Source organism: Neolamprologus brichardi, chromosome 15 (assembly GCF_056152115.1).
Source record: "Neolamprologus brichardi isolate AB-2024 chromosome 15, ASM5615211v1, whole genome shotgun sequence".
Taxonomy (NCBI): Eukaryota; Metazoa; Chordata; class Actinopteri; order Cichliformes; family Cichlidae; genus Neolamprologus; species Neolamprologus brichardi.
Genome location: NC_142118.1, coordinates 31,726,961 through 31,747,709, shown reverse-complemented (window position 1 = coordinate 31,747,709; position 20,749 = coordinate 31,726,961). Strand labels below are relative to the sequence as shown.

At 38.6% G+C, this 20,749-nt stretch overlaps 1 protein-coding gene across 2 annotated transcripts; it reads left to right on the top strand.

Annotated features, from left to right (window-relative positions):
- The first annotated feature begins 292 nt into the window (after positions 1 to 292).
- On the top strand, positions 293 to 17,015 carry recql (RecQ helicase-like). Of its 2 annotated transcripts, XM_006808344.3 has the most exons (16): positions 293 to 388; positions 1,254 to 1,305; positions 3,108 to 3,335; positions 3,424 to 3,603; positions 3,708 to 3,814; positions 4,703 to 4,901; positions 5,006 to 5,172; positions 7,989 to 8,070; positions 8,729 to 8,877; positions 10,424 to 10,541; positions 10,641 to 10,779; positions 10,867 to 10,958; positions 11,058 to 11,274; positions 12,271 to 12,400; positions 14,549 to 14,688; positions 16,280 to 16,420. In XM_006808344.3, the coding sequence occupies exons 2-15, from the start codon at positions 1,296 to 1,298 to the stop codon at positions 14,651 to 14,653; spliced, it is 1,923 nt and encodes a 640-aa protein (XP_006808407.2). In that variant the 5' UTR covers positions 293 to 388; positions 1,254 to 1,295; the 3' UTR covers positions 14,654 to 14,688; positions 16,280 to 16,420. The 2 variants fall into 2 exon arrangements, with proteins under 2 accessions (XP_006808407.2, XP_087708826.1); XM_087852700.1 differs by lacking the exon at positions 14,549 to 14,688 and having other exon boundaries at positions 16,280 to 17,015.
- Positions 17,016 to 20,749: the final 3,734 nt, after the last annotated feature.

Below are 20,749 nucleotides of genomic sequence, written 5' to 3'. Positions count from 1 at the left end.
CAACACATTAGCTCATCTTGAACGTACCACATTGTGTGAACTTGTTTTAACGCCTGCGTTTGGTCTGTCAGGCAAACAATGTAGAAATGTGTAACTGCCTGATTGCTTTGATTTCACCCAGACTTTCCAGTTTACCTATTAAACGCCGACTTTATGTATTTAAAATGTGCAATACATTAAAATTGGTTATAGTTGATAAAGGATGTAAATCGTCCAGCAGGAGAAGGTATTTGCAGACAGCCTAGTGGATTAAGCTCGGGGCGAAAATATCCCGACTCTTCTCTGATGCATATGCTTCCGAGTTTCTTTTTGTCCGTCTGTCTGTTGTAGCAACTGAGTAGCTGCTCCAACGGGAAGACGTGGTCGTGGATACAGTGTTTTTTCAATGGTTAGTCGATTGAAATTTGTGCGTTTCGAAGTTTTGTCGCAGAGACTAAATTCATCAAGAAAGTGAAAGTGAATGAATGACGGTGGTTCCTTTGAGCTAGAGGAGACTGAGTTACTGAGCAGCACTCTCCAGGCTCCTGATGCTCATTACCGTAACAAACTAGCAGCTAGCTACTATGCGATGAAACAGGTGCACCGCTTTAGAGTCTAGCATGTTACCTTTATTAATATTCATTATATGCACTTTATGTGCATATATAAAAGTCTGTGACATAGTGTATTTTACTGCATGTAGTAACCATGAGTCTTTTGGCGTTTTCACTGTTTTTCCTCATTTATTATTTTTTACCTATTTAATGTAATTTAATTTAATTTTACGTCCAGACCTTTGTGCTGCTGAAACAAGTTTGTGGGATTAATATTAGTCTATGCCTATTAAGCCCGGACAGCGTAATGAATTTCACGTGGCTGGCTAAGTCTCAGTAATATGGAGTAACTTTTGCTATAGTTCTGATTCTGAATTTTTAATTAAATTTAGAAGTAAATCGTCTGCTTTAGAAATTACAACATGAACGTTTCCCCGAATTTTAACACGAGTAATAAATTTAAGAAAAAAGAAATGACTCCAAGTACTCATTCACAGAAATAAATAGAAACAAAGGGGTCTGAACACCACTGATAAAAATGCAGTCAGCGTTACATTCATATATCTCACTGGCAAATAAAAATGAAACTTATAAATGTAGAAAGACGACCTTTTCTGTCGACTTTGTACCGTTGTTTCCGGTCATACATATTATCATACAAAATCATGAACTTGACTGTTTTTTAAAGTTTATTTTTTATATGGTTTATGTCTGTGACAGCCTGAAAGCTGATTTCCTCCTGAGCACATCAGACTGTGAAATATGAATACAGGTAAGTATTTCTGTTTATACTTTTTAACATTTTTCCAATTAATGGTTTGCTGAGTTTTTTGTGGAGCAGTGAACAATGAACAGTACTGATATGTAAACATGTGATAAAATAGCTGTGATAGCTTTTGTATTGGAGACAATGTTGTTAGCATGGCGACTGGAGACGATAACACTGCCACAGCTCCAGAGGGAGGTGAAGGAATAAGATCATTAACTGCCGGGGTGTGATTCTCAGGGCACTTGTTACTGTGTAGGTGTGAGACCTGGCTGTCTACTCTTCCCACTCTAACAACACCAGTCCACTGAGAGAACATGCTGCACATTTCTGTCACTATGAAAGGAGCTGACGGTACATAACGTATTGCAGATATAGCCAACACACTAATGAAAGTGTTCCTTAGGTTTTCAAGACGTCAGTGTCAGTCACACTGTCATAAAGATGTTTCTTTATTTAGATTCTATTTTGGTTGAATCCTTTATGACTTTTATTTTTAATTTAGATGACTGTCTTTTAACAAAGACTCTCTTCCAATCTCCTTGGGTCAGCTAAAGGGTGAATGAATTAAAGCAGGTAGGACCAAAAAGTGCACCGCGAAAGATAAAATCAGACCCTGGCAGAACCAGGGTAGGGGGGGAGGCGGCCAGCTGCTGTGACCAGTTGGGGTGAGAGAATGAAGACAGGATAAAAGACATGCTGTGGAAGAGAGCCAGAGATTAATAACAAGTATGATTCAGTGCAGAGAGGTCTGTTAACACAGTGAGTGAGAAAGGTGACTGAAGAAGACTGAAAGTAAATGCAAAAAAAAGTAAAATTAAATAACTGTTACTGGTACTGACCTGTAACCCTGACTGAAAACAATTATATGGTGACAAAATGAGAACGTTATCCTCTTTTTTTCTCGAGTGGAAACTGTTTTAATATGTATTCATTTTATAACATTTTGTGAACGTAAACAGGTGGTGGCCACATTTGTCCACTAACAAGCTGAGTGGGAGTTTTTTTGTTTGTTTTTTTTCTTCAAAAAAGTAATGATGAATATATAATCGTATAAGGTTAATTATTGATATACATTTAACTGCAATCATGGTTAGAAAATAAATCAGATTGCTTGTATTATTTGGTAAAAAATAATCATTTTATCCTTTTATCTCTTTGTAAATCATCAAAATGATGTGATGTAACTGGTTTCGAAAGGGTCAAAATTCTGAATTTTATGACTAGGACTGGTGCTAATTTAAAAAGTCAAGTCAGACAAAGTTTCAATATATATATATTTATTTTACTGTATTTTATGAATGTAAACAGGAGGTGGCCACTTTTGGCCATGAATAAGCGGAGTGGGAGTTTTATCAACTTTTGCTTTACGTGCACAAAAATAATAATATATGTTGTTGTTAATCGAGGACATGTCTTAAACTCTACTATTAACAATATAAGAAATCCAGTAGTACTGCAAATATAGGAAATGGTCATTTTTGAGGTTGTCTTCCAACAAGGGCATTGTACAAACAAACTGGTGTTTTATGGGTTTATATTTATGAAAAGAGCTGATGTTAGTTAAAAAACTTTATGCAGTAAGAATAGCAAAAGAAAACCATGCAAATAAAAAAAATTACAGACTTAATTTGTTGGTGGCCACTTCTGCACATGAGCAAGCTGAATGGATGAGTGATTTTGAACAAACCAGAACTGATTGCCCAAGAGTAGTTATTATCTGGGCATTGCTGAACTGTTTGGGGTCCAAAGACACAACAAATAAGTGCTTGGAGCCTGCTACCAATGTTCCTGGTGTTGCTGTTTAGATATGCAGGTCGAGCTGGACTCGGTCGAGGCCGAGCTGGACACGGTGGAACTGCAGCTCGCAGAGATCCTGCAGAAAAAGGCTGAGCTCACTTCTCGGAAGAATGCCCTGCTGCAGCAGCTGGAGGAGGCCTGTGACACTGCACAGCCTTTGTCTTCTTCTGCCTCAAAGGCATCTGAAGCCAAGCCAGCGATGAGCAAGCAGGAAATGCAACGATATGATGGCACAGGTACTCGACAGACAGACTAGACAACTAGTTGTAGAAATATGCCATGTCTGTGCACTGTGTTGACCTGCAGTAACATCATGCTTTATAGATTTTCCATGGTCCAGCAATGTGGAGCAGCACCTGAAGGCCACATTCCATCTCTCTAACTTCAGACCTTTGCAGCTGAAAGCCATCAACCTGACCATGTCAGGCAAGGACCTGTTCCTGGTCATGCCCACAGGAAGAGGGAAGAGTCTCTGCTATCAGCTTCCTGCAATCTGTTCTAATGGTACAGTGAGACACACATGCAGAGTTTTGGAACAAAACATCTGTCCTTCCAGTTTTATGCTCTTCTTCTGAGGACTTATTTCTTTTACTTTTATCATTTATCAGGTTTTACACTGGTCATCACTCCCCTTGTATCTCTGATGGAGGACCAGTTGATGTACCTGAAGACTATTGACGTGTCGGCAGTCATGCTCAATGCATCCAGTAGCAGAGTAAGAACTGCCTGCCATGTAGAAAAAGATTATTTGAGGATTATGCGTGTGTGCGGAAAGAAAAGAATTGCCTTTTGTAATCCACATTTTGGATACAAGTTGTAACTATGTGTTTGTTTTACTGAAAGGGTGCAGATTTTTGGAAAGGAAAAAAAAATCTTCTAGCCAACTGTGTTATGTGTTGTGATTCCAAAGATATAGAGTGGGAAAAAAAACTAGAGGTCGTACCCACTCTCCCTCCAGGTAGCCTTCTTTTGTGACAGCCTGTGCCATAGCTTTTGACAGATGTACACATCTGTCAAAAATTCACACATACACATGTGTTGATAGTTTAATAGTATGTCTCATGAAAGTGAACTTGCAAATGTGTGAGTGAATGCACAGACTAGCAAAACAGAGTTTTAGGGAGAAAATAAAACTACACGTACAGGTACTATCTTCTATTCAATCCAGTAACATTAGATTTGTACAGCCACAATCACAACAATAGTTGCATCAAGGTGCTGTAATCCTGTTTTCACTGGTTTACAAAACTAGTGTGAGAGATCTTCCAAAATCATTCATTCTGCATATTCCATGACTTCTGTTCATATCTGATGAGTAAACTGACTTTCTTGACAACTGCTTTTAATTTTGTAACCATGTCTTCATTTTGCTTTAAGCAACAATGAAATAACCATGGGAACTGCACTCACTGTTAACCAGTCTGTCCAAGAATCGTTTAGTAACATTACACACACTTCTGCTGTGGACAAGAAATGAAAACTGAGATGGCTTTAGGGCATCTAAACAACATGGATGGATCATCTGTAATGATCCACAACAACTGCAGAGCTTTATGTTTCTGGCACTAAACAGCAGCTTGTGTTTTGTTTCTATCATTCGCAGGAGCATGCTAAGATGGTCATGGCTGGAATGACAGATCCAAAGGCCCCCTTCAAGCTGGTGTACGTGACTCCAGAGAAAATTGCTAAGAGCAAGCTCCTAATGTCTCGTCTGGAGAAAGCCTACAAAGCAAACCTCCTGAGTCGTATTGCTGTTGATGAGGTGCACTGTTGCAGCCAATGGGGTCATGACTTCAGACCAGGTGAGTATTCTGACCTCAGATCATATTTAGTAAAAAAAAACACCCCCCACCCCCTGTCGCTATGATGTGCTACATACTGGTTCATCTGTGTGCTTATCGTTCAGATTATAAGCTGCTAGGCATTCTGAAGAGGCAGTTCCCCAAAGTGCCCCTCCTTGGCCTCACAGCCACAGCAACCAGTAGTGTCCTGAAAGACTGCGAGAAGATCCTGTGTGTGCCACAGGCAATCACGCTCACTGCTTCCTTCAATCGAACTAATCTCTACTATGAAGTAAGCACTGTCACTGCACTCAAAAATCCACTTAGCCAGTCAAATGTTTTAATATAAAAAGATGTGTTTAGAAATATACATTTTTACCCTAGCAACAGGCAATACTGTTGTCTGATTGGCTGGTAGGTTGCTAAGCCGCAACAGCTATGAACTCTGTGAAGAAATCGTTCATTTCTGTATATTAGATTGAAATTAGAATCCCCCACCTTTATACCTTAACACGTCTTTAACTACTGTATATCAGCATGTTCCAAACATTCAGTATAGTCCATCATAAGATAATCAGAAACTGTTTTTCTTATCTGTTGGCTAATGCCGACGGCATCCCTTGACGGAGTGGTGGCCATCTTCAACCAAAATGCTCATATTTAACTTGTAGCAAACGTGACACACCAGCTGTCAATCAATAGTATACATCCCGCCCATCCCTTCTTGATCAGTGCCCATAACACAGAAATAGGGTCAAATGTCTTAAAATTTTAAAAAATGACCTTGAAGAAAAAAAAAATTTAGAACCAAAAACAACTGATTTTTTTAATTTTTAAATTAAAATAATTATTAGAAATTACATTGACTTTATTTAAATGGGTGACAAAGGAAACTGAAGACATTTCTGTCTATTATGCTGTCAAAGACATGTTAAGACAAACCAATGGCTGACAGCCAATATAGTATTTCTGAGTTATTCACTTTATGCTATAATGAAACATGTCTACCCTGAAATGTTTATTTATGATTTTTTCCTAAAAATCTACATAAAGAATATTCTGGAAATAAAATCCAGTTTTGTTGTCACTTTACAGAACAGGATTTGTGAGATGTCCAAAAAGCAATTTGATCTCATACAGACTGACATGCCAAGAGGTTTATGATATATCAAATGAATGGTTATTACAAACATGAAAATACATCAGTTTAAAATAAACAATTGATTAATAACAGTCAATACACTGTCATTTTCACACGCTTGACAGGACAGACACCAGCATCACCGGGCGGGGATGTCACAGTAGACTTACATGAATCTCGATATCCAGTTTGAAACCAACACAAAATGATTATCCCTCATACTCAAACATAAACTGATTTATGGTGGTAGCAGGACATATGCTAAACTGTTGGGAAAATATGCTGAATAGACCACTATTGTTACTCCAAGGTATAATGTCAGTATGTACATTACATTAGCCACTGAAAAACACTTTAGTCCAAAGGTTTCGAACTCCAGACCTCGAGGGCCGGTGTCCTGCAGGTTTTAGATGTGTCCTTGATCCAACACAGCTGATTTAAATGGCTAAATTACCTCCTCAACATGTCTTGAAGTTCCCCAGAGGCCTGCTAATGAACTAATCATTTGATTCAGATGTGTTCAAACAGGGTGATATCTAAAACCTGCAGGACACCGGCCCTCGAGACCTGGAGTTCAACACCCCTGCTTTAGTCTGTGGACCATTGCTGATTTTAAAAGGCCAGTAAAATAAATAAAAAAAATGCAGGATAATATAAGAAAAACAATACTTTAGATGTGGTTGGATGTTGAAAGTCTCTGAACCAATCTGTCAGTCTCTTCCCTGTGAATTTGGGACAAAATAGTGTGCTGCTTATTCACAGTCGGATCACACAGTTACTGTGTAGTGTGCTTGACATCATCTGTCTTTGAATCTACCTTAATAGAATAAAACTAAATAAGTTTTGTATCAGGTGGAAGGAAAACTCTGAATAATGATAGGAAGATAAAAATAAATGTGCTTATGAAGTCAGCTCTTTATCTTTTCTCAGAGTTAATAACTGTCACCTCCACTGTATAATCATTAAATAGAGCAGAGGTTCTTAACCTTTTTTACTGCGGGTCCCATTTCAGATATTAACACTGTATTGAATAAATTGATTTTACTTTTGGTTTGATTTAATAACTAAATCAAATCGACTTCATTTTAACGGTTAAAACCTTGTCAAATAAACATGATGATGACGTGATACAATGTAATAATCACAAAGACATTTATTTATTATGTGTATTTGAACCTGCACATAAAACAAAATGCCAAACAGCAAAGAAGGATTTCTGCTCTGAGTATTCAAAGAGCTTTATACAACTTGCTTTCTCACAAATCAAATGTGTGAGCTGAGGATAGTTACATTAGTTACGTCTGCTAAATTGGGCTAACACTAATGTGACCAACTCTGTCAGATAACTCCAACGCTTAACACTATTTCAGTCAAAATGTAGAGCTAGTATTTTTTAACATGGGGACTCTATTGGTATTTTACTGGCTTTTAAAACCAGCCTGAAGTGCCTGTAGTTTTTGGCTCCATTTTTCAGCCCCTTGACTATGACTTTGGACTGTAGAAGTGCCCTTTATAGAAGTTAAGTTATACAAATTCTCAACAAAAAATGGTTTGGATCATGCATTTAATCTAACAACTTTTACAGACAGAAGATACTCTATGAATACACAAAGTTCGAAAAGGCTGTAGAGGAATTCTCTAGAAAAGGGGTGGTGAACTCCAGGACTCGAGGGCCGGTGTCCTGCAGGTTTTAGATATCGCCCTATTTCAACACACCTCAGTCAAATGATTAGTTCATTACCAGGCCTCTGGAGAACTTCAAGACATGTTGAGGAGGTAATTTAGCCATTTAAATCAGATCAGCTGTGTTGGATCAAGGACACATCTAAAACCTGCAGGAAACTGACCCTCGAGGCCTGGATTTCGACACCTGTGCTCTAGAAGTTAAGAGTTAGGATTCATAAACTTCTTTTTACTATGTTCCCCATCTTCATACACACTTAACACGTGTTTCATTTCCTTCTCAGGTTCGTATAAAGGATTCTGTTAGTGAAGCATCAGTAAATGACATAGCAGCTCTGATCAAGAGTAAATACAAGGACCAATCAGGTACTATGACAAACAAGACTGCTGCATATATAAAACATTACTAATGCCATTTTTCCACTAGTGCCGACTCAGTTTGATTCTCTTCTGTTTTGGTGATTTTCCATTAAAATTGAGTACATGCATGGGTTGTTATAGCAACGCGGTTGTCATTTGTATACTACACAAACAAAACAATGAAGGACGCTGAGGCGATGGTATACCTTCTGCTCAGCCTACGGCTTACTGTTAAACTTGCGGACCATGGTATTGGTTTTTGTGTAGCCATTTCCCTCAGTGCTGGGTTTCAAAAATAGTGGTTTTGATTTTTGAGAAGGAGTCACTCTCATGACCCCAGTGACACCACTGACTGGCTAATTGGCGTCATCCAGTTTGTTCCATTTTTTGATTGTCTCAGATTGCTTGGAAGCCTGACCGAATAGGTACTAAAAAAGTACCTGGTTACCACTTATTACCACCTAATGGAAAACCCTTAAAATTGAGTTGATTTGAGCCAATCTGAGCTGAGTGCGCACTAGTGGAAAATGGCTAAAAAAGTTAATATCCTCAATTCTGCAAAGTATTTTTAGTCATGCCAGAATAGACAATTTTAATGCGAATATTTCTATACATAATAATAATAATATATAAATATTTTCTGCTTTGTTCATACATGCCACAGGAATTGTGTATGTATTCTCTCAGAAGGATGCAGAGTTGGTGTCAGCAGAACTCCAGAAAAGAGACATCTTGGCATATCCTTACCATGCAAACATGGACTCTGAGGACAAGTCCCGGGTTCACCGCAAGTGGACCTCCAACAAAATTCAGGTCAGTAAAGAAACATATGCACAGCTGCATTTCTGCTGAGATTTTCTATAAGAATTGGGTCAAGATTTTCTCCTCATGGTTAATATTGCCTGGAGTGATTCCACAAAAAATTCTTTTTTAATATATTTTTTTATTTAATTGCAATAAATGGTTCAGCACATAGTTTTAATAATATCTAAAAGCTAATTTTTGGATTAAAAATATTCTTCTAAAAAGGGTTTTAGTGGATTTCTGGACTTCTGTAGTGTTGTAGATGGCAGCAGCTTAAACTACAGTAAGTGCTCCCCAAAATAAATAATTAAGTCATAGCTTAAAATGTAGATTTAAATAGCATAAAAAGGGATAATAGGAAGGTAAAGGGAGAAATCAACATGGCAAAGTCAGAAAATGAACTATAAATTACAAAGGAGCTCAAGGGGGATGTGAGCATAGCTTATTTCCTGGAATATGAAACTAAGGAGGTGGTTTGCATGGAAAAAATGGAGATCAAGTAGAGTGGAAGGAGTGTTCTTTGAACAGCACTTTGTGATTTAGATTGCACTTAAAAGAAAAGCATATAATGCAATCAGAATGACACTCAAGGAAAAATGAGTTCATCATCAGACACTATCCAGGAAAACTCAGGGTGTTTTATGACTCTAGCTCCGTGATCTACAGCAGCGCATCCAAAGCCACAAACAACCTGAAAAAATGGGGATTACAAAGTCCAGAGCCAGTTCCCTCTTAGCAGTCACTTTTAAATGGAGATCCTATCATTATAGGTGGTAAACAGCTGGAAGTAATCCATGTGATGATCTGCTTGAAACACGTTGAAACTGAGAGGATTTCATCATAATAACCAATGTACGGAAGAGGATTAGGGCCACTGGAAAAAATAAAGTGGGCACGTCTTCTTTTTTTATTTATATAATTGACACCAATTTCCTAAACAAGTAATGAGTTTAATAGCCTGATATCAGCCTTTATCCAGGTCAAGATAACATGTAGGCTTAGTTCACAAACTCTAGAGCTAATGAAAGAGGAGGGAGGCATAACTCTGGCTTGCTTAGAAAATTATTAAAAGATAGCTCATTACTCCTCTGAATACAGTAGGACTAAAATCTTTTTAGAAATGTTTATTTACACTCAATAAGTGGATGTCAGTACCTCTAAAGGTCTGGGACATGCCAGAGAACGAGCAGTAATAAATCTGCAGGTCTCTTCCAAATCTTCTGGGATTGTCCAAAGTTGTCCTACTGTACAGAGGTGGTAGCAAACTTAATTTAACAATTTGTCCACAATTGGCCTTTGATTTCACTTTAATTTATCTACTTAACCTTCCATCTGGACTTGATTAAAAAAGATTGTAAATATTATATAAATAATGTGATCTGAACTAAAAATCATATCAATTTTGTTCAAAATCAGCACTGAAGTTCCCCCATACATAGAGAGGGGCAATGCCTCTGATTGAAAAAAAATATTCCAATATTCCGCTTGTAAACAGCTCACTGAATAATGCATCTGTAAAACACATGAGTTGTTTTTTTCGTTTTTGTGTGTTCAGGTTGTGGTAGCAACTGTGGCATTTGGCATGGGCATTGACAAACCTGACGTCAGGTTTGTCATCCACCACACCATCAGCAAGTCCATTGAGAACTACTACCAAGAGAGTGGACGGGCAGGTAGACGGCCTATAATTTCTATTGGTAGCATAAGCAATACCGTTCTAGCTTTACTCATGGTTATAATTCCGATGTTAAGTGTTTCCGTTGTGTCTCCAGGTCGAGATGACTCTCCGGCTGACTGCATTGTCTATTTCGGCTTCGCTGATATCTTCAGGATCAGCACCATGGTGGTGATGGAGAATGTTGGTCAGCAGAAATTGCTACAGATGGTAGATTACTGCCAGAATGTTAGCAGGTAGCACAGGATGTTAGTGCGGGCTGCTCAATTTGCACAGTCTTAAATGTAATATATATTCTTAAATGTAATATCTGCTTTGTGAAGGTGTCGGCGCTCTCTCATGGCAGTTCACTTTGATGAAGTGTGGGATGATGAAGGATGCAACCAGATGTGTGACACTTGCAGTCAAGCAAAAGGTGTGGGTGGTGATGGGATGTGTTTTCATGAAATTTATTGCTTTATGTGTCAGCCATATGCCCTAAATCCATCACCTCAATTTTAACATCCCCCTCCAGATTACCCCACTGTGGACATTACCCAACATGCCAGGCAAGTGGTGCAGATTGTGGAGCTTGCAGCCTCCATGGATGAGAAACTAACCCCACTGAAACTGGTGGATGCATGGATGGGGAAAGGCCCTGCAAAGCACAGGAAGATGATTCAGACCACCACGCTGTCTCGGCGACAGGCTGAAGTTGTGATTGTTCACCTGCTCCTGCAGGGATACCTCAGGTGATTCATGCTTCATTTCTTTCTGTGGATTTAGCTTAATTCGATTTTATTTATTAAGTATCAATTCACTACAGTTTTGTCAAGATGACTTTGTTTATTGTTCTGTTTTTGTTCATTAATTGACCAGTGTGTGCATGTCTGTGCTAAATATTGCATTACAGTTAGATCTAAATATGTCACATTTGATCTCTGACATCACTTTTACATTTCACATGTACACAGTTAACCCCCAAATGCATCATTGTTACTGCACTGCAAACTTCTTAAAATACATTTAAAAAGAACAAAGACAACAAAATGCAAATATAATGTACCCCCTAAAAGTGAATTCTGAGGAGAAGAGAGTGAGCTGCCTGGGCAGAGGTTGGTGCTCTTGGAGTGCTTCTTGGTCTAAAAGAGATCATGTTTGTGTGACATATCTCTCTTTTCTGACACGTCAGAAAAAGATGTTGATTTCATGCAAAGAAATGCAAGGAAAACCCACTGGTGTCAATGAAGTGCCTCCAAACTGCTAACCAAGTTTGGATACCATTTTCTTCCTCTACACTAGGTTAACCTTCAAGCTAGCAACCGGTGCACTGTTGCCGATGTGGGGCCTAGGAAATGCAGAATAAATTAAATTGAACTCAAAACATCAGGCCCTTTTCAGAATGTCCATTCTAGCTTTTCTAATTAGGATCAAACCTGTCACAATGTAAAGAACAAAAATGCATTGAGAAGTTCCCCTCAAATCACACAGCCTCTGCAAATACATTGTTTTGGAAATTAGACCATATTTAGTCCATAGAGAGGAGTAGCTGAAGTTAAAGGCCAGACATGCTTTTCACTTTTACTTTCTTTGAATAAAGCTTTAAACTCAACTTAGTTTGACCTGGCTGACTGTGGCAAACCATCAGGCTGTGTAAGTCTCCAGTTCATGGGATTAAAGATAAAGCTCTGATGCTGTGACCATTAAGTCTGTCTGACACAGAGTTCTTCCCAATGTGTTGACCTCAGAGAGGATTTCAGCTTCACACCTTACACCACCTACTTCTACATGAAGCTGGGCCGCAAAGCTTCTCTGCTGAAGAACCCGACACACACACTAAGCATGAAGATGAGAGATTCAGGGGCCGGAGCAGCTTTGGTAAGTTTGAAGAAAAAAAAAATTCTTCTGTTACCATCATTTAGGAGAGTTTTTTAGTATAACACCTAACCTTAACTACAAAGTAAGTTACAAATCACATCTGTTTCCATGTCACAGTTGGGTGTAGTTAGGCCTGAATTTTAAAACACTCACTTTAGTTAGTACATCACACTGTCTTTGTTGGCAACAGGTTTGAACAAACATTTCCAATTTGTAAGATATTACAGCTGCAATCAGACTGAGTGCCAGCACAAACGGATCAGATTTAAATGTTCCAGAGTGAGCAGACTGCACTGTACTGTTTGGAATATTTTTTATTAGTAACTAATCCAAAAGAGCCTAATAAACCATTTATGTTCTATTTAAAAGTTCTAAGTGAATAAAAATGTCATAAGGACACTAGTCAAAATAAACAGTTTTAGATTCCTGTCTTCCTTCTCTCACTCTAACCTATCGCAGCAGATGACCGCCCCTCCCTGAGCCTGGTTCTGCTGGAGGTTTCTTCCTGTTAAAAGGGAGTTTTTCCTTCCTGCTTCTGCCAAAGTGCTTGCTCATAGGGGTTCATATGATTGTTGGGTTATTCTCTATATGTATTATTGGCACGATTTGATATCCTCGTGTTGGTGTTGTTCCTACATCATCATAATAAATGTTGTTCCAGGTTCAACATTGCAAGTGACCAATCACATTGTTGTGACGTCATACTTTTGCGACTTCGGGGAAAAAAATGCAGTTAAAAAAATGTACTTGTGAGAAAACGCCTCTGTCTGCCGATCCAGCAATTTGAATTCTTTGCATTTCAAGATACTGTTTTTTTAAAAACGATAAGCATTATACATATTGTCCTTGCAACATTGGAATTTCATGATCGTGGCTCAAGAGTTGGGAGTTCGTCTTGTAATCGGAAGGTTGCCGGTTCGAGCCCCGGCTTGGACAGTCTCGGTCGTTGTGTCCTTGGGCAAGACACTTCACCCGTTGCCTACTGGTAGTGGTCAGAGGGCCCGGTGGCGCCAGTGTCCGGCAGCCTCGCCTCTGTCAGTGTGCCCCAGGGTGGCTGTGGCTACAATGTAGCTTGCCATCACCAGTGTGTGAATGTGTGTGTGAATGGGTGGATGACTGAATGTGTAAAGCGCTTTGGGGTCCTTAGAGACTAGTAAAGCGCTATACAAATACAGGCCATTTACCATAAATGAATGAATCGCATGGCTTGCAAAAGTATAATGTCACAACAATGTGATTGGTCACTTGCAATGTTGAACCCGGAACAACATTTATTGTGATGATGTGGGAACAACTCCAACACGACGATATCAGATCATCCGTGTTATTGTAGGGTTTACCTTACAATATAAAGTGCGCTGTTGTTGTGATTTGGCGCTGTATAAATAAAACTGAATTGAATTGGAAATAAAGCTATTTAATATAAATGGTTTATAAAAGGGTTAAACAGGTATGGGTACAGGGTACACAGAAAAATGCATGACTTTCATTACTTCTGTTTGGGACATGTAAACTTCTGCATGTATTATTTATGCCACATATAAATAGTCCTAGAAATTGGTTGCAGTAAAAATGTTCAGCTGCTTCTCTTCCTGGAGTTTCCAAGCACTATCGAAAAAATAAATAAATTAGCAAAAAACTTTATAATTGCTTCAGAAAAGATAGTTTATTCATAAAAAATGAAATTAAGTAAAACTACTTGTCAATGTACTCTCCAATTCAACAGCTACACTCACAGAACTAGCCAACTAAAATATGCTCTCCTCTGCACAGTCCTCTTTTATAAAGTGCTTTACACACCCGAACATTAAAGCTAACAAGTGGATTTTCCCGTTTAACCAGAGGAGTTTATGTGTTTATATAAACAATGACTGGTGGACAAACCACACTGATATAGAAAGCTACAGCTCCTCAGACTTGAAATACTTAATACTTGAATGCAGAGGATCTTTTCTAACCTTTTTGGAAATGGGGTTGTAAATTAGATCTTTACAGCAGTACCGTTCTGAGATCTCACGGTTTCCTGTTTTGGCACTGAATGAGATTCTGTCCTGGATTGTTGCATGTCCTCCCCTTCTAGTGTCGACTCATACATTCCACATCGGTGTGAACCTATTCGGATAAAGCACTTTTGTTAATGACCTGCAGGTAAAAGTCTCCAGTGGCAAGGGCAAATCCAAAGAGGGAAAGAGATCAGTTCAGAGCTGTGGAGATGCCACTGTGTCCAAGAAAATCAAGACACATCTCCCATAGCCCTCTCTCACCTGCCCAGAAGACAAGTTTACAAAGTACAGTTCATCATTCCCTACTCTGTTCACAGTTGCTTGTGTATGCATGGTGCTATGAACACTGTTACTTGTTACCGCATTTTTAAAATCCTGATTTTCAGCCTGTTGCTTTGACTTCCATGGTGATGAAAACTTTTGAGAAGCTTGTAAAACATGAGCTTTTGCATGCTACTCAGGATAAATTACACCCCCTCAAGTTTGCCTATAGAACAGGTAATAGGTAGGGTAGAGGATGCTGTGTGCACCTTGCTCTATATGGTTTTGAAGCACATGGATGGTGTAGCAAACCTTTATTGCCTGCTTTTTGTATTCAGCCCCATATTTTAGCAAGACATCTCACCTGTGCGTTTAATCTTGATTCTGGACTGATTTCTTGGCTTATTGACTTTTTAACAGATAGACCTCAGAAAGTGAGAGTCAACAATATTTTATCAGATGTGCTTTTATCTTCCACTGTTTCCCCCCAAGCGTGTGTCCTTTCTCCACTTTGGTTCTTTATACAAATGAGTGTCAGAGCCTCTACCAGGACGGACATATAATCAAGTTTGCAGACGACTCAGTTTTCGTCTCTCTGCTCCATGATACAGATTGTGACCGTGGCCCAGTTGTAGATGACTTTGTAAGCATGGTGTGGACAGTCTTTTCTTGACATTAATGTGTTTAAAATGAAGGAAATGGCTGTTGATTTTTGTAAACAAAAAATGTCATCCCTGCCCCCTGTTTGTATTCATGGGCTAGAAATTGAGGGGGTAGAGAAATATAAATATCTGGGCACCATACTTAATTAAAAGTTTAAATTTGATGTGAATACAGACACCATACGTGCAAAGACTCACCAGGGTATGTATTTGTATGGGAAACTAAGTGGTTTTAATGTGGATAATATTTTTTATGAAAATGTTCTTGTTTTATTGAGTCTGTTTTCGTTTTCTTTAATCTGCTGGTTTGGGTCTCTTAGCCTGAAAAATAAGAAAAGGCTGGAGCTCATTTTTAAATTGTGTAGCAAAGTGGCAGCTAAATGATCTTGCCCTCATGTATAAAGGGAGGGCGACCCTGAAGTCACAAAGGATTCAGGATGCTATGACACCCTGTTTTTTTTTTTTTTTTCTTTTTTTTTTTTTAGAGTATCAGCTGTTGCCTTCAGGGAGGAGGTATTCCTTGCCTCGTTGCAGAACAAACAGATTTAAATTCTTATTCGTCCCTACCACTATTCATTTTTGAAATTCTGTTATGTAATATTGGTGGATGTGTTATTTATACAGCTGGCTACAAAGCAAATTGCCTCTTGGGCATAATAAAGGTTATCTTGATTATATTTTCTCACCCACGCCTGTTGGGCTTAGTGTAAAATCTTAAATATTCAGATTTTACATTAAGAAGCATGTTTCACCAAGCTCTCGCTAACATTTCATCAAACTAACACATTCCATTTAACCTGGTTACTTGTAGGTTAAATATTCTGTTGCTGTATACACTTTATAAACATGATACTTTAAAGGTTTCTCTATTTTGACACATTCGCCTCTTTGTGTACATCCAGTGGCTTATTCCAGAATGAAGATTTCACTAACATTGAATTTCATGTTTACAGGACACCTCAGCTGTTAAAGTGAATGAAGAGGATGTCAATATGACCTTAGACTCCACTGTTGTGGAGGACAGCTGTCTCCCACAACCTAAACAGATAATATTTAAAGAAAAGAGGAACGTATCGAGAAGACAAGACCTGAAGCCAGTCAGCCAGACAAACAAGCAGATGGCGAGACCAGACAGATATGGAAAGGCTGAGGAAAAGAAGAATAAACCTATCGTATTTCAACATATAATTGAGGTGGATGTTGAAATGAACAGAGTACATCATGTAGGAATCAGTGATTGTCAGAAAACACCGTCACATTCAGATAAACCTTGTTCCAGTTGCAAATCCAGCACCCCTCAGAGAATGCGAAGGAAAGCTTGTGCTCACACAGCAGCAGCCACAGGGCATGTTCCCTGTCCATCCACCCATATCACTGTGCCTAGCTCTCCTTCCCAGACCTCCATCATCTCTGACACAGCAGCTGAGGAGCTCTGCGACCTCAGGAATTATTATGGCGAACAGCTGAGGAGAATAAACTACATTTCCCACGAGTACTTGGGGCAGCCCACACATCCAGGAGTGCTGGCCTGTATCAGGGAGCCTTTGAAGAGCCTCCGCCTGCCCCGTGGACTGATCATTGCCCAGACAGCTCGAACCCTGTGGACACGCATCAGTGGCAGGAGAAAGCTGGTCCGCTGCTGACTTTTGTTATTGTTTAAATATAAAAATAAAATGAACTTTGTTTGGATGTCTTGTATATTTTTAGATTTATTTTTATATAGATAGAAGAGAGAGAAATGACCTACTTCGTGTCAAACCAATGTTTTATGGCCCCCGTGTCAAATGATTTATGCCTCAGGAAATTGTAACGGAAGTAATAAAAGTTAATTTTGTATTTTCATGAATATCATGAAATTATGATATTACATAACTCGGTAATAATCAATCATATGCCCAAAAATGATGATCATGAAAATGTAGACGAGGATGATGAGTAGGATGTTTGAGATCGTTTGAGTTTGTCACTTTAAGCCGAAAAGTTTAAGACAAAGACAAAATTAAGACAGAAAATGCCACCTTTTTAGACAACTGATTTGTGTGTGTTACTCTATGGACAGATGAAAGCAAGGTTATTCTTATTGGGTTTAAAGGTCGCAGAGAGTTTGTGAGGCGACCCCCAAACACTGAACACAAGCCACAGTACACTGTGAAGACTGTAAAACATGGAGGTGCAAGCATAATAGTTTGGGGATGTTTCTCATATTTTGGAGTGGGGCCCATTTATTGTATAACAGGCACCATGGACCAGTTTCAGTACCTAAAAATACTGGAAGAGGTCATGTAGAGATGGCACGATACCACTTTTTACAGATACCGATATCATAAATTTGGATATCTGCCGATACCGATATAAATCCGATATAGCATATTTTATAATTAATAAAATGTTTTTTTTTTAAATATCTTGCTGCATTTTGTATAAGTTCATACTCAAGTTTAAAAAACAAAACAAAACTAAAGCTATTGTGTTATACCTGTATGCAAAAAATACACTGCACCCAAAATATTTCATAGATCAGCAATACTGATCAATCTAATAAACTTAAACCTACTCCATCCTCCCTATTCTGGTATTTTAAAGAGTACTTAGTGGAAATATTAAGCAACCTAACTCATAGGGTTGCCAACTCAGAGCAAAAAAAAAATAGGGAACCACCCCCCACCCTCTGCCTCATAATGCTTAATTATTTGATTAAATTATTATTTAAATTTGACTTAATAGTTCATATATACAATAATGGATTTCTATGCATTTTACATCAGATGAAAACTTTGGTTGTAAGATTCAGATAATTATTTATTTAAAGCTAGACATGACAATAAGAAAGAAAAGTATTTCTTTGTGCCCCCTTTCTCTGTTAGTGCCCTACCTGGCCCCCTGGCAAAACTTTGCTAGATCCGCCCCTGCACAGTTACCAGCTGTCAGCTACGTAGAAAAGGATCCTGGTGTAGAAAGTAATATTAAATAAATTCTAACAACAGCTTGTCGAGCTTAAACGTGCTGCTGTTGTTTATCCACTGGTTTCCTCTTTCTGGCGCAAAGTGGGTGATAAACTAACAAGAGAGACGGACTCGCGACAGAAAAGCCGATCAGCTGATCATTGATCAGTTTCATGATTGAAGTAGCAGCAGGAGAGGGAGGGAATGAGAGGCAGTCGCTCCCAGCATTCGCTGGGAATGCTTTACAAACATTCAGAGATGAACTTACACACTTGCTTTACTTCTCTGGGATAACTTTCTCGTAGATTAAATGCCGATTTGGAAGCACGTAGCGAGGCTCCAAATGCTCAACCAGACCAGGTCTCGCACGCCAGAGACGCTCTATCACGAGATGCATACTCCTCCGACATGCTAAGGTTATGAGCTGGGTTGCTATGTCGCAAGTTTTGTGAGTGCTTTTGTGATATTGAATTGATCAAATTACATATTTTTATTTCTCTCCGATATCTGATCCAGTAATTTAGGACCGATACGTAATATCGGATCGGTCCATCTCAACTTATATTGAGGAAGAAATACCCTTAAAATGGGTGTTTCAGCAGGACAATGACCCCAAACACCCCAGCAAGCGGGCAACATCCTGGCTGCAGACCAAAAAGATTGATGTCACAAGTGGCCAGCCCCTTCTCCGGACCTCAATCCGATTGAGAATTCGTGGAATGACCTCTAAAATTCTGTTTTTGATGCAAAACCCAAAAATGCAGACTATCTGTGGATTGTAGTCCAGTCAGTCTGGGCTGCAATTTCTGTTTGCAGGTGTTAAATGTTAGTTGACTACATGCCACACAGATGCAAAGCAGTGACCAGAAATAATGGTTATACAACTAAATATTCAGTGCTTAAAGGAAAAGCAATAGCCTCATTTTATTTTCAGTTTATACTGTAAATATTCCAGTTTGTAAATGAAAATGCAGACACTGCTATTTTTTTTGAAACAACCCATTGTTTTTCTTCATTTTCATTTAACGTGGAACTTTTCCTCTGTTGTTTTAAATACATTGCTATTATTTTGCACATAACTGTACATGCTATATGGTCCAGTGGTTCTGGACATACAACATGCCACTCACACAAGTAGGGTCTTGAAGGAGAGGTCATGGACTGTGTAGGTTACAGTGTGTAAGGCTATTCATGTGGCTTTGCTTGTTCCTCATGACCCTCCTCCCTCCTTAATAACTGGTAATAGTGACAGATGTGCCAAGTATAGTATGAAGGAGGGGGTTGATGGATGTGTTGCAGGTTGATATGGAACTTGAAAGGCTTGGGGTTGAAGTGGGATTGCAAAGGGAGGAAGTAAAAGTGGAAGAGTTAAAGCTGGGATTGATAAAGGAGGGAAAGGCAGATGAGTCATTAATTACTGGGAAGAGAACTCAGTGTAATTGTTATTACACAGGGGTGCCACCTGGGATTTGGGGTCCTGTCTGGGAAAAAAATCACTTTGGGCCTCACCACCTTGACACCATGCACACCCTAAAAGGATAACACTGTGCAGAGATGGATCAATATTTTGCTTAGATAAATTTATCTATTTTTTGTACAAGACTGATGAAATATGTATAATATTATGTATACTATATTTAGTAATATTTTTAATGATAACCTTATTTAATTTTCCACTCTTGGTAAATAAATATATGTTAACTTTTTTTGAATGGAACTGAATTTCATATTCTCATCTATAAAACATTTACCGCTTAAACACGTATAATTGCTAATACTTTATATTCTAAATAAAACTTAAACCCTTTTAATCCTTTTGAATATACATTTTCAGTGTATAGTGTCACAGATTCAAATATTGGGGATGGATACAAGAGGAAAAAACCAAAATAACAACACTGGTCCGGCCGGGTTGAGTCAAATGATGATTTTAATGATCACACACGTGGGAGATGGACGCCGTACGCAGACAGCATCAGATCTCAAAATGGTGGAGCATTGATCAAACTCTTATAGCCTCTAGTGGCCCCCACCTAATCATAAAAGCCTAAACATTCACATTCTTTCTCTCACACAGTGCCTAAGCTACGACCTTGGCTCCCTGTTTATCTGCTCCTGCTGAGATTGGGCAGAAAACCTCTCCAGTATGTTCTTTTCTCTTCTAATCAGACAAATAAGGCGATGACTTTCTGCGAACAGTATTTCTTATAACTCAGCAGTATAATGCATCATAAAACAATATCATTCATTCACAATAAATCAGCAGTCTAATGTAATGCAAATCAGTTTAACAAATGTAATAGTTATCACCTTCTTCTAATTCAGGAGAATAATGCAAACTAAAACTACATAATAATTCACAATCTTTAATTAGGGGTCTAACATGGCATAAAATAATATTATAATCCCACAGCAAGAATGGAGTTTAAGCGAAGTAAATCTTGCAGCATCTCCATCCTAAAAGGAAAACTCGCAGCCAAG